The sequence below is a fragment of the Apus apus genome, chromosome 1, assembly GCF_020740795.1.
Source record: "Apus apus isolate bApuApu2 chromosome 1, bApuApu2.pri.cur, whole genome shotgun sequence".
In the NCBI taxonomy this organism is placed as follows: Eukaryota; Metazoa; Chordata; class Aves; order Apodiformes; family Apodidae; genus Apus; species Apus apus.
In genome coordinates this window covers 103,502,723-103,517,305 of record NC_067282.1, presented here as the reverse complement: position 1 = coordinate 103,517,305, position 14,583 = coordinate 103,502,723, and the positions used below count along the sequence as shown (strand labels likewise).

General features: G+C 41.2%; 1 protein-coding gene across 1 annotated transcript in view; it reads right to left on the bottom strand.

The window, feature by feature from the left end:
• Nucleotides 1-9,693: 9,693 nt before the first annotated feature.
• Nucleotides 9,694-14,583, bottom strand: part of SRPX (sushi repeat containing protein X-linked) — a 45,263-nt gene continuing 40,373 nt past the window's right edge. Inside the window, exons 8-10 of the mRNA XM_051609127.1 lie at nt 14,059-14,192; nt 12,613-12,734; nt 9,694-10,213 (exon numbers count right to left, since the gene is read on the bottom strand). Coding sequence (XP_051465087.1) covers nt 10,033-10,213; nt 12,613-12,734; nt 14,059-14,192 — 437 coding nt within the window. The 3' untranslated portion in view covers nt 9,694-10,032. The remainder of the gene's footprint in view (nt 10,214-12,612; nt 12,735-14,058; nt 14,193-14,583) is intronic.

The following is a 14,583-nucleotide window of genomic DNA, read 5'->3' as shown; positions in this document are numbered from 1 at the left end:
AAAAAGTCACTGGAGGCAGTGCTTGCCCAGTTTTTGAGACCCACAAGTTTCGGAAATTACCAATTCATCTTTGAAAATAAACTTCCCTTAGAGAATCTCAGTTTAGAAACCAAAAGCCAGTAGTTGCTCAAGAAAACTTTATTTTCCTTCTGTATCTCTTTTTCATTTTCTTCTTCAGTCCTGTTCAAATTGGGCAGTGAAGCAAGACTAGTCTAGTTTGAGCTGGCTTTTCCTCTTATGCCACAGATGCTGCGAGCTAATACATTAGAGCACAACTATCAAAGACATATATTTTATAACCTTTTTCTTATTGTAGTAAGATAATATTACACTTTAAGTACAAGATAATAATTTATTTAATTATTGGATTTATTTATTTATTTTGTATCAGCATCCCCCAAACTGAAACTATCCTAAATTTTGCTACCTGAACTATCACTCTTTTTAACAGAATTGCTCTGTCTTAGCTGTTTGTACTGCAAACCTGCATGCATTTGGGAATAATAATATTATATTGGCATGGAGGCAGAAGCTTGATATTTTTCATTTTCTTGAACTTGATTCAAAGAGATAAAGCTTATATCTGAAGGAAAATAGTTCTTCAGGGTAAAATTCCAGCTAGAGTTGTAAAGGAACATTGGGCAGTTGGATGTTTTGATTTTGTTTCCTGTTGATGGTTAGACTGGGAAAAGAAAGAAAAATGCCTCCAAGTTGGACCTCAAAATGGAAACCCTTTTTTCTTGCCAGAGTGAAAAGCTTAAAATGTTTTAGAATTGAACTAAACCTTTTTTACTTTCACATGGAGTACAGGAGTTTTTTGTAATTTTTGAACAGTGTTTTCTCTCCTTCTAAGCATTACCCTTTTGGCTGAATCAAGTCTTGTTTTGAAAGGAAAAAGTCCATGCTTTACCACTTCAGCTTCTGTCCATGTTGTCCTGTGGTAGAATTTGTGATGAATAGACTCATCAGGAAATGCCACCCAGCTCATACACAGGCTTTAAGTTCTACTTTTTCCTTCCAAGGGGCCAAAGCTTCAGTCCATGCCTGTACCTGAAATTACAGACCAGGCAATGAATAGACTGTAGGTGTCAACTGCAGTTCAACATATGAAAGGAACAATTTCACCTGGGAAGTAATTTTGACCAAGGTGGTGGTGTTTGCCATTGATAGGATTTGGATTAATACAGTGAAATTACCTCCTAGGTTAGCAGTGACAATTCTGCACTAGGGTAGCATGTAATAGGTATCACACTCTGCCTCAAATGAGCTTCTGACGGTTGATGAGCATCATATAAACACTAGAGCAATTTGCAATGCTTTGCTGTTCTATGATGTTGTTGGCATATTAGTAGGAAGTGTTTGATTTGTGGAAAATGTCATATTTAATGATATCTCTCATATCTTTGTGCTCTTCCTTTACAAAATTATTTCTGGTTTGGAAAAAGCACAAGATGATTAACTGCAGATGTGATTTCTTGTTTCCCGGATATTTGAATTAATTGCCTATAATTGTGCATTGTCACATACTGTGTGATACCAGGCTGAACAAAAAGCCAGAAATCCAGGAATTAGGCTAAAGCTTTCCTTTTGCATGTATCTTTATGGTACTGAAGGTACATGAATGGTTTACTCAAGGCTAATTTTTAGTAGAAAATACCCACAATTTTTACATTGATTCATAAACTCCTGCCCTGAGTAGTTAGGCACAGCAGAGCTGATGGTTTTGAAGTATTCATCCCCACAGGTCTGAATAACTGAAGATGCCTCAATGGAGAAGAAATCTTCTCTACGGTGTTTTTTGAAAGTGTGTTACACAATGCATTTAACTCTGAAACGTATTTTTCTAGCAAGGTAACTGCAGGGCTTTCATCACTATCTCTTTCTCCCTTGTCATTAGATTTCAAAAGTTTAGACCTATTGAAGAAGAATAGAAGTGCAGCTTTCACTGTGAAATGTTAAACGGCAACAGAAAACACATCTTTAGACAGTATGGTTGTTGCTAGTATCCATACAAAGATCTGATTCTGAGGGGTCTCCATGCCCTGCCATCAGACTTTGGCATCCAGACCAGTTCTCCAGAAGTATCTCTGCTCAGTTTGTCAGCTCTTTGGGAACTTCAGTCTTCTACATGTTGATATTTTTCCTTGCATGTTTAGATGACAAAAGCTGTCTAAACTAGGTTTGAAATGGCCTCCTCATCTTCACTGCCATTATGCTACATTTGAGCAAGGGTGGAAGGAAAGCTGCAAAGACTCAAAGGGGCACTACTGCAATGTTCCTGTGCTAATCCCAGTGCCATTGCCTTCCTGGATTGCCTTTCAGGTGCCACAGTTTGATCTTTCTTTCCCAGATGGATGCTTTAGCAGATGATTTAAAAGAAAAGGCACTCGGATACTAGGTTTTGGTCATGGTGCATCAGACTGGAAGCTTATTCTTCCTTTGCCTCTTCCAACGCCAATTATGCTAACATAGCACAAAAGAAGCATTTTTATGCATTAATTCTTAATTTTCTTTTCCTGTCTGGCTAGGCTCTGCAATTACTTTAGGTTGTATTCTGCAAAGCACCAACTGAAGTCTAACAGCAGAGCATCTATCAAATATTGCTAATTGATAAGGAGAGGGAACAGGAGGGTTGCATTTAGTCTGGCATAATTTTAGGCTTCTTGAGGGCTCTGCATATTGTGAGGCTTCAAGCACGTAAAGTTTGCCCTGTAGAGTCAGAGAAGGGCTGTTTGGTTCTCCTACACCTTTGAAAAAGAGCTGAGAGTCCTACAACTGTCTAGTTTGTGGATTTACACAAGATAGGAAGGGCTGTATCTAAATCTTTGCAAGGATCTTTCTTCCCTTCAGTTCCACAACCCCCACCAGAGCAGTTCACCTGAACATTAACCTCCAGTATCCGGAAGGAGGCAGCATGCAGCAGTTAAGTGCCCCACTTATTTTTATCCACACAAGGTAAAAACTGAAAATCTACTTTGCTAACATACAGTATTGATTTTCAGCACTTTGCAACAATGACAGAAATAACCATCTCTGAGAGCTGGTCCATGCACTTTGTAAACCCCCTTTTTTTAATAGTTATTTCTTAAAAAGTTTGTTATTTATTTATTTTTACACAGAGAAATAACATTTGAGAACCCTACAGAAATGGTGGTAAGAATGAGTGATGAATCCAAAATCGGATGCAGACTTACTAATTTGCAGTAATGTCTTTTACCATCCCTCAGCAGGAGCACACTAGCAGAACCTTAGCACTGTGTCCCATGACTTTCCTGCCTGGTGATTTCATGTTTGCAAATGCTGTTTATAAACGGTGGTAATGCAGTGTTAATTATACCGTGTATATTGACACTGGCACTGAAAAGTTAATCTCAACTTACTTTTTAGGTGTTTTTTAGGTTGCTTTTGAAACTCACATTTGCTGTAACTTGGCTCTTTATTTAGATGGGTTATTTGAATAATTCTACCTTGTGGCAATAGCATCTATATGGCTGTGTGCTACTGCTCCTGAGAGCCTGGTGTATGTTTTTGACTATCGAACTAATTGTTGAGGTTTGCCTAAAGCCAAGTGTCGTTATTTGTAGCAGCAATGAGAGAATGTCACATGTCCTTCGTTCTGCCTTTGTTCTGGTTAAAATCCATTGCTGGCTATTTGTGTAATTATTATACTGGATGTGAACATTAGCAGCAGTAAATGGCACTGCAGTATGTGAAGTTCTGCACTAATTTAGATAAAGCAAAATGTTTCCTGCCCAGAGCATTTTTGTGCTGTGCACTGTATGTTCAGTTTTGTGGACAAAGGTGGCTGGTAATATATTTGCAGCTGTTGTCAAGATTACTGTCCTATCTTTTAAATTAAAAGACTGAAACGTTGCTGTGTCCTTGTCTCTCCTAAAATGCGTTACAGCAAACTGGAAGCGTCTCCCAGGAATGCCCCATGTTATCTTATTGAGTTAAAGACATCACTTACGTGATCAGTAACCCAAGAGGACAGGCATGCTGTCCAAGGCAGGACTCCACTGACAGTCTTTCTCTGCTGTTTTTTTTTTTGTCTTAATATCTACACTTTGAGTGTTTTAAAGCTAAGTTTTATTTCATAAGCATTAACTCTATTTTCTTTTAAATATGCAATTCTAAGAATAAGGGAAAAGCAGTGTTCTCTTTCCCCTCTCTAGAGAATTATTTTACATGTGCCTTAACCCTGCACGTTCAGCAGGTTCTCTTCTCCATCTCTGAATATCCTACCTCTTCCCACGTTCAAGGTCCTGCCCACCTGAAAATCCAGGTATGTTCAAAATGCAGCTTTCTGTAACTAGTGGTCTTAATGAGGTTTTTTGAAGAAAAAAAAAACAACAAACAAACAACTCAATTTATAATTTCAGCTAAGACATGTTCACTTCAACTTACCTCTCAGAACTGAAGGCTCTCCTGCATAAGGGAAAAGCAACTGATACCATCTACCTAGACTTGAACAAAACATTTGCCACTGTCCCTCACACTATACTTGTCTCTAAGTTGGAGAGATGTGGACTTGACGGATGAACCACTCGGTGGATAAGGAACTAGCTGGATGATTGCACTCAAAGAGTTGCTGTCAACAGCTTGATGTCCAAGTGGAGATCAGTGATGAGTGGTGCTCCTCATGGGTCTGTATTGGAACTGGGGTTGTTCAACATCTTTGTTGGCAACATGGACAGTGGGACCAAGTGCACCCTCAGCAAGTTTGCCAGTGTCACCTTGATGAGTGGTAAGGTCAACACACTGGAGGGAAGGGATGCCATCCAGAGAGACCTTGACAGGCTTGAGAGGTGGGCCTGTGCCAATCACATGAAGTTCAGCAAGGCCATGTGCAAGGTCAGATCAATCCCATAGCACAATACAGGTTGGTTGAAAAATGGATTTAGGACAGCCTTGAGAAGAACTTGGAGGTGTTGGTTAATGAGAAACTGAGCATGAGCTGGCAATGTGTGCTTGCAGCCCAGAAAGCCAACTGTGTCCTGGGCTGCATCAAAAGAAGGATGGCCATCAGGTCAAGGGAGGTGATCCTCTGCTCTGATCTCATGAGACCCCACCTGGAGTTCTGTGTCCAGTTCTGTAGTCCCCAACATAAGAAGGACATGGAGCTCTTGGAGCAAACCCAGAGGAGGGCCACAAAAGACGATCAGGGGGCTGAAGCACCTCTCTTACAAAGACAGGCTGAGAGAGTTGTGGCTGTGCAGCCTGGGGAAGAGAAGGCTCTAGGGACACTGTAGAATAGCCTTCCAGTATCTGAAGGGGCCTACAGGAAAGCTGGGGAGGGACTTTTTACTAGGGCATGTAGTGAAAGGATGAAGGTTAATGGCTTTAAGCTGGAAGAGGGGAGATTTAGGTTAGACATTAGGAAGAAATTCTTCCTTATGAGAATGGTGAGACGCTTACAGAGGTTGCCCAGAGAAGTTGGGGCCAGGCTGGATGGGGCTTTGAGCAACCTGGTGTAGTGGGAGCTGTCCCTGCCCATGCAGCGGGGGGTTGGGACTAGACGAGTTTTTTGGGTCCCTTCTGACCTAACCATTCTATGATTCCACTATCTTCTCTTGGTTTTTCCATTTTCTCAGGTTTTTTGTGTCTTACTGTCTCTTCCTGATTGTCTGAGAAACAAGGAGGCAAATAATGTTTCTGGGTTCAAGGCCTGTGCTTGTCTCTGCTCACTTTGCAGTAGTCTGAAAGTCTGGCTCAGTGCATTGGGTTCCTGCACCCACGTGAAGAGGAGACCACCTCAACGGGCTTCACTGGTCTTTTGGTTTGGCATGGACACAGGTACCTACCTCTTTTGCCATCACACCACTCCTGTCTAGCTTGTCTCCATGCTGGTTGTGGCCTTCGTGGGGGTGGGAGGTCGAACACACAAACTGGAAGGCACTTGCGAGTGGGGAAGAGTCCTCCTGCCCTTTCTCTGCTCCTTGTACCTGCCTTTGGGCCTGTACTTACACGGTTGCTTGGCGATCTGGAAGACACCTCTCTAACTTCAGTGCAATTGTACCACAATCTCTCCTCCCCTTCTCTTTGAGATGATAGATGCCAAGTTCTCCTTGTAAATGTGAAGTATGGGCCAACCTAACAACTGAAATTCAGGTCTTAGTTACTTTCTGGATGCATGGGTGGCAATGAGAGAAATGGCAGTAACTAGATCTGCACTAGCATCTTCTGCATGGACACAGGCTTTCCCATCTGTTTCCCTTGTGTTTCACAGAGCATGTGGCAGCTGGAGCACCATTTGAAAGAAGCCAGAGAAATGCATGCGCTATCCGCAACTGCTGAGGTCCTCCCTGGCTCCTCCAGCCCAGCCAGCCTTGCTGCTGCCTGCCTTCCAGTATCTGCAAGTGCTTTCTCACTCTTCCCTTCCCTGAGCTGCCACAAAATGTCTGCCAGCCACAGACAGGGAGAGAGAAACGGGCAACAGCTTCATGGCCAAGAGGAGCTGTGCCATCTCCTGATGGTGTGAAGCACTTTCTCCCTTTTCCCTAGGGATGTACAGCACTGACAGAGACTGAGGTGAGTGGCTGGAAGTAATCTAGTGCCAAGATTGCCCAGCCTAAGCTTCATTATTTCACCACCTCAATTTAAAAAGTGGGTGGTGATTGTAAGAGTGTTCAAATGTACTTGAGGTTACTTTTTAGCCTTTGTGCTTTCATTAATTATGTTAGACAGTCTGACTCATGCTCTTGAGTAAGTACTGAGCTGTAACGAAGCTGCATAGTGTAGTAATTTGTTGTAGAGCTGCAGCTCTGAGTTGTAAGGGTCATGGTGTTTTCATTAAAACATAACACTTTCTGTCCCAGAGGGGATGGTTTGAACTTTAAGAACTGAGACATGCAACTTCTAATGTTGCCTCTCCTCTGCAGGCACAGAGGAGGTGTGTGATGGCAGGGGTTGTTCTCATCAAATTATGTGAATTCTTGGGAAGGATCTGAGGAAAATCAGGCCATTTACAAAATTGTTTTGTGCTAATGAGAAAGTGCTGCTTCACAGTTTCTGCCCAGTTGTTTTGTTTGAAAAAGATGTAAATGACAGAAACATTAATTCTTTTCTGGTATAAAATGATTGAAGTCTTTTGGTTCATATTCAAAACTGTAGCTCCGCCTTGATGTAAGAAACTCCAGCCCATGGCTGTATCCACACCAGTGCTCTGTCACATCTCTTGCAACGAGTGGCCTGGAGATGGGAAAAAAAATGACAAGACTCAGGGCAGGCCTTGCTTCTTGGAAACAGCCTTTAATCCTCCCAACTAAAATTCATGTTTGAAACAGGGTTTGCATTTTGACAACAGTGGCAGGATTAGAGCTATGGCAAGAAGAGCAATGTTGGTGGTACAACAAAGACTCCACCCTGCATGTTTTTGAGTGAGCTGGATTTTCTGTTAAAATTAAAATAAAAAAAAAAATGCACTAGTGTAGATACTGCCGCTTGTTAACACAGTGTTGTTTTTCTGGGACCAAAAGTCTACAGGATGAATTATTGGCATATATTTGAATATTTGGAGTTTATTAGAATAAATAAATGCCAGGCTAAAGCCAGAAATACTAAGTCCTTATTCAAACACTCCTTTCCCAAAAGGCCAATCTGCCACATCCCTGCATACTGTACACGCAGGCTGATTTGACTCCAAGAGAGATGGCACATGATGTTTTTCAGTTTTGTTCCTCCCCACAAAAATGTACAAGAGAAAATGCCAGAAACTTTGTATTACTAATCAAGAACAGCTTTCCTTAATCACAAGATTTTAATAGATGTTCTGAGTAGAACTATAACTAGTAATCCAATCACTCATGCACTCTCTTCCACTTAATTAATTTCCTGTAACAGCCTAGTTAGTGATTGCAATCACTTTCCTGATTGTAGCAATTGTAAAGCCCCACTCCTGTTCAGCCAGTCATGAAAGATGGCTGGATGCACTGATTCTGTTCCTAAATCAAAATGGAGCAGCTGCAGATTGGCATTGCAGCAATACTGTGGCAAAATCAGACCCAGTAAATTTAAATTTAAAATAATTGGAAATCAGTTGTGGTTTTTGAATGAGGAAAGTGAGGGCGGAAGAAACCCCAACTGTCCACCTGTGCAATTCATGCTATAAGCACATGCACGTTGAAGCACCTAAGCCAGAGAACTGTATCCAAGGCAGTTTATGTATGGATGTGTGCTCAGGCTGGCTCTGTTCCACTTGAGACACTTAAGGCATAAAGCAACTTGGTGTGTGCAGCCATCTCTTCTTTTCCTAACCAGCAGTGTTGGGCAGGCAGCAGAGAAAAGGCAAGTTAGGATTCAGCTGTGTCCATCAGTATGCTGGCTCTTATCCTCCTTGCTCCTCTGCAGTGGGTCCAGGACTGACTTTTTTGCTTTGGCCATGTCTGGAACAAAAATGTTCTGTCACCAATCCTGTCCTTGCATCTTATTCCTAATTGGAGAGCTCAGTCAGGGCTTCCTTGCTCTCCAGTTGCTCATCCTTGCAAACTTGGCACTACCACTTGCAGAGTTCACAGTGTATCCAGATCTTCCTTGCTTTTGGCAGCAGCACTACAGGCAGTCATGATCAGGGCTTGTGCCATGCTTTTGTGCCTACTCTTGGGTGTTTAGTATAAGCCTTATAATAACCTTCCACCACATCCCCCACCCCTTGGTGCTGTCACACTTCAGTCCACAAAGTAGCTTTTATAAGCTAGTGCCAGGGATGACTTCTTTCTCTTCACATTCATTCCCTCATTAATTCACTTGCAGGATCAACCTCCTCAATTCTTTGGTAAGGCTTGCTTTCAGGATGCTGATAAACTGTTTCTCTGCTGACACCAGAGTGTAAAATTAAATAATCTACCTTTTAGTTGAAGACAAACAAGCGTTTTACTGTTAAAACAGGGCTGTGCTCTGAGTGGCAACAATAAAGAGCAGACACGGGAGTGCTGCTTTTCAGGCATGTCAAATTATGTATCAGCTCCTGTAAGCAGGTGACCAAAGCTATAACTCAGTTTTCACTCCTGTGCTTACTTTCTTCATGCATGACTTAAATTCCTTGCAGCAGATTGGCAAGATTGTGGGCTAGAATAAAACCGTAAAAATCTTTTTCCTTTTTTGTATTCCCTCCTAACAGTTTTTACTGAGCAAAGAACTTTTTTGTTAATTTGTAAGAGATGACTTGCAAACCAGTATTTTCACAGCTCTGGAAATGACAAATCCTTTACAAAGTTTCCCTGGGGGTGATGCTTCCCTGCCACCAAACCAACAGCCTGGTCTGTCTCCATCATAAAGAGGGGAAAGAAATCTGTTACTCCAAGTCCATTGGACATGAAAACCCAGGAGCGTACCAGGTAAGAGCATTTTTTTTCTATCAAGCATTCCGGTATGTGGCTTTTAGTGACTACTGCCCATCTACCACACTGCTTGCTGGTCCTATATCATATTCCTTCTGGCAATGACTTCCATACTTCTATCAGTTATTTTCTCCTTGCTGCTGCTGAAAACAGGTATTTGTGTTGCCTTTGGGTTATGCTTTGTGTCTGCGATCGACCGTATTATTAGTGGAACTGCAAGACACTGCTGGGTTGCTAGAGCACTTTAAATCTGAGGCTAATGTCTGTTATAATCATTTGCAGGGAGGTATTTTGGTCCAACTTTCAAATTAATCTGAACAACTTTTAACTCCAAGAGGAATTTTAGACAACTATCTGTTTGCAAAACAATATTTTATTAATAAAAAGACTTATAAACAGTTAAGAAAGAACCCAAATTTTACACTGAATGAAAAAATTCAAAATAAACTCCCAGAGACATGCCTCACTTCTTCACTGTCTGTACAAGAAATTCCCTTGGGTAGTAATCCTACATACACTTTTATCTAAAGATGGCTGAAAGTACAAAAAAGCATCATGCATACTTCTATGCAGAGTAGCTACACAGTCAGACATACTTAACAGTACACACAAAAAAATCTGTACATCAGTGATTAAAAAAAGCCATGCTTTGTGTAGCACCAAGGGGAGAATTATGTGGATTAAAAAAAAAAAATTAGGGACATGACTGGCCAATTTCTGCTTGCAGTTTCATCTCTTCTTTTCTCAAGGGAAAATTGTCAATAAGTGCAAAGAGCTCAGCTGGTGTTGCTGGGAAAGGATAGCGTTCCTTGTCCATTCCATGCTTGTCCATCACCACAATGTTGAAATTGTAATGGGGGATCCTCAGCAGCAGCCTGCAAAATAAGGAACTCATTAAAGCCTGCCATTTACTGCCTGGGCTCTGAAAACTAATAAATGGCAGCAGCAGCCTGCTGGGTCTAAGCGGAGGGAGGTGGGCTTGGTCAGAGGGGACTATACAGGGTCTGCTTTGTTCCAGCTGTAAGAAAAAGGAGTTGGAGAGACAGCTTGTGTCTGCGTGTGCTGCAGGGTGCACATCTCCACTAGGGAAGGGCCAAGGTAACCACATTCAGCTCTGTTTTTTTCTCAGACCTCTGACTGTCAGTATAGCACATACCATCACCTATTCCTGTCACATGAGGAAAAAAAATGTAAGAGAAAAAAAGTACTATATGTATTGCCTAAAGAAAACCATTGCAATGGAGCTAGATGTAAAGGCATACTATTCCCTTTCTAGGCTGCCACATGGTATAAAACCACCATGAGGAAAAAGGAGGATATAATTTGAGTCAGTTTTCATCACTTCCTAATAATAACCTAATAAATAATAAAATAATAACCATCAACCTGTTGGTAGCTCCAACTTAGGAGAACAAAAGCCACTGCTCATCATGGCAGAGTTCTTTCCTTCCAAGTGGTAAAAGGCATCATTTGAGTGTCTCTGGAGGCATGAGAGTAACAAAAGTATATACCCTTGGTGCTCTTTTAATCTTTTGTTTGAGGGAGGAATGAACTAGAAGATCCTTAGACATGCAGAAAGTCAAGATCATTGGTGTGGGGAAGATAAATTCAGGCAGCCATGGCAGAATGGTGTCAGGACAGGAAAGCTGCCATGAAGAAGAGGGTTTGTGGAGTATTTCAGTAAGTTGTAAAGCATCAAAATAGACCCTACTCAGTCTTCTAGCAAGTTTGAGTGCTCTAGGTGTCTTCTTGTTGCAAGTAAAGAACTTTGCTATTGAATTCAAACTAAAATAAAGTTTGAAGCCAAGCTATGGTGACAGGAAACTACACTCCTCTTATGCCTCTTCTCACCTAAGAAAAATGCTTAACTTCCACAAATCCAAATGCTACCCTTCTGAGGTTTCCAAATTTTAACCAGGGTACCTGTGCTCTTTAGTTTACTAAGTGCCAATTCTGAACAGCATCTTTATTCAAGATGCTTAAGGGAGCATTTCATTTTGATTTAAGCACCTTACAGAACTGGAATGCCATAGATTACACACTGCAGTAACAACAGAATAAAAAAAAAAAATCAAAGGGAAAACGAATTTTCACTGAGTGGAGGGAACGTTATACTATAGCAGTTTCCAAAACATAGCTCCATTAAAGGTTGCAGGGGGCAGGGAATGAGGTGTCACCAGAGCTTATTCTTTTCTGCATAGCCATAAGAAAATAATTTCAATTTAGCAAAAGTACTTTTGCTTTTTTGAATAAAAGATAAGCTCTCTATGCTTTTTACTTTATAGAAAACACGTTTTTATTTTTTGCAATCCAAAAAACCCTTTCTGACTTGTCAGCATTTTTTATTTTCCCAAATTAAAACTTGCTCCACTTCCACAGGCAAATCACAAAAGATGTTGCCTGAAATGCTTCTAGACTTTTCCCTAAGTAACTACTACTTGCTCTGCCAACCAGGCCTTCACTTTTGGCTCTTGCGGTTTTCCTGTTGCGAGGAAATGCTGGCGCTTGAGGCCTCCTCTTCTAGTTAAATCCAACCCCCTGCCAGTCTAAAACCAACTCAAAAAAACCCAACTCAACAGCAAAACTGCTGAATGTTGTAGTCAGCCTGGGCAGGCTGAGGTAATTTCTCCTTTGAAATACTGCCCGTATCATTTCTACATGTGGGACTTCAAAGAGCAACCGCTACTTCCCCTGCTGGCTTGGCCACAGCCACCAGCAGTGCTGCAGAGAAGACAAGTTGTCACTGCTGCTGGGGCTGCACTGGCAGCTGCTTCAAGGCTGTCCTTGCAGAGGGACTGTGGCCTGTCATGACTGCATCACACCAACTCCAACAAAAATACACACATACTTGAAGTGTTTTTTCAGTGGCAGCACCTCAAAATATAGACCTACAATGGGATTAAAGAGACACAGGGAGTTCACACTAACTCAGAAATTCAGTTTGAGCAAAGGGTCAAGGAAGACGTGGCACTTGAAAGAGTAGCATAGACTTCAGCCCATTTAAATGTGAAACAAGCTATGACCCAATTAAATGTGAAACAAGCTGAAGTTTATGCTCTTAACTTCCTGAATACTAAATGTCCATTAATTTTCAGTAGCTCTTGCACAACTAGAGTGTAATTTAATCCTAAAACTTACTCATCAACATCTACCTTTCAGTGTCTAGTTATGTATGTTCAGTAGAATATGGAGAGTAAGATGCAGGGTATCAAAAGCAATAAAGACATCAAATGTGCTAAGGTGCAAACACAACAGTAGGAAGAGCTTATTTTACCTGAGTTGTAGGGCAAGTGATGGGGGCAGCAGCTTTACACCTATTCTTCCAATCTGCGCTGGGAAGATGCCAACCAATTCAACTACAGTAACATGTCGGAGGTCAAAACCACACTGTGCTGGCTGGAAGGGTTAAAAGAATAAAGAAGTGTGTTAGTTATCAGTGAGAGCACGGGGTGTGTGCAACAAGTGTTCATGAAGAGTCTGGGTGTCTTGTGTTAGTGAGATGGCTTAAACTGAAATAACAGCGCACTTGGAAAAGTCTCAAATTGTCACTGTGAAGAACCAAGAGCCTCATGACTCCAGGGGATGTTAAATGACAGATTTTTAACTGCCCTAAGAAAAACAACACATAGAAACCACCGAAGAGAAATATAAACTTGTTTTTGTAGTGACATGAAAAGACACCAGGGCGTGAAGCACTGTGCCACTCATCTAATTTGGCAATCAAAGCAAGGTATGTGACACAGAAGGCAACTGCAGAAAGTTTTCTTTCGTGCCAACTTGTTCGACGACTGTCCAACAGTGGGAGAAGCACGATAGCCATTAGATTTGGTACTTTAAACTATTTCATTTTGATCAATATATTGAATTTTCTTGCCAAGTTAATCTAAGGGGGGAAAGAAAACTTTACTTTTTTTTAATACAACTGAAATTAAGCCAGCAGTTAAAAACATCATCATATTTGTATCCCACTGACTATTTATACTGAATTTTGTTACAGTTGTGAGAAAAGAAACAAGATAGAAGCATTTGCTCTGTAAATGAATACAGGACTAGCACCTTTCCCTGAGGACACAGATACACTTCTGAGATAAATCCCGAAGTCTATCAAGAACCCAACAAGGGCATCACATTCACAACACATAAGAATGACAATTACTAGAGTTTTTTGGTTTTAGCTGTTTGTTGTTGTTGTTTTTAACAAAATACCCTAGTTCTATCTCCAGCACTCTAGATTATTTCTATGCTGAGTCTCCAGTCCCTTGTTTCGTAGTGCACTTGTTATTTCTGAAGCTATTTGCACTTCCTTGGACTGTATTTACGAAGTCAGTAAGCCTGGTTTGCATGAACTACAACCACTAAAGTGCTGGATGGTTTGGGTTTTTTTCAGCTTCTTTAGGAGGTGAGTTAGGGAATGATTAATACTAAATTAATTTTAAGAGGATGCAAGAGAATCAGAACTGCCTGGGATTCAGTGACTGGTAAATTAGAGGCAGCACAATCCAGAATGAAGCTGAATTAGAGACCGGGGACATATTTCAACTCGACCCCATGCAAAAAGGATTAATCCAGAACCACTACTGCTTCAGCCAGATCCTCCAGTGGCTGCAATATAACAGCTGAAGTTTGGGGATTTATATCAAACAGTGGAGCTTGACCTCTTGTGTCTGTCTTTAAAGAAAGAAAACAGTTGCACCCCACCCGCACAAGATATGTTTTTTACCTGCAGCATTCCCAGCTGCATCCTGTAGAAAAAGTTGGCTGCAGTAGGAGTTGAAATAATTAGCAGTCTCCGCTTCTCATAAAATTGATCCAGAAGTGCAGCTGCAGTCCTCACATTCACATTAATATTCATGGCTAGAATTACATTTAAAACAAAAGTTATAGAGGATACTGTAAACAGATCTCTTGCTAAAAGCTCAAACTGTCAGAAAGCAGAAGCACAAGAACAAGGAATAAAGAAGATAGGTGTGAAATATTGGCCTCATTGAAGCCAACAATTTTATCATAGTTGTTCTGGCTTGCAAAACGGATTGACTCCAGAATGAGTTTTGTAGGGCCCTTTGAGCCAAAACACACTATCAGTTGTGAGGTATCATCATCATCCTAGGAAAGAACAAACGAAGGTGGCAAAGGCTTCAGCTGTAACTGCAAGTTGGCAGAGGAGACAAAGATGTTAAGTTTCTTACCTCTAGGGCATTAAAGTTTGCAGCTGTATTCCACCCCACACCCATTTCCAAAATTCTGA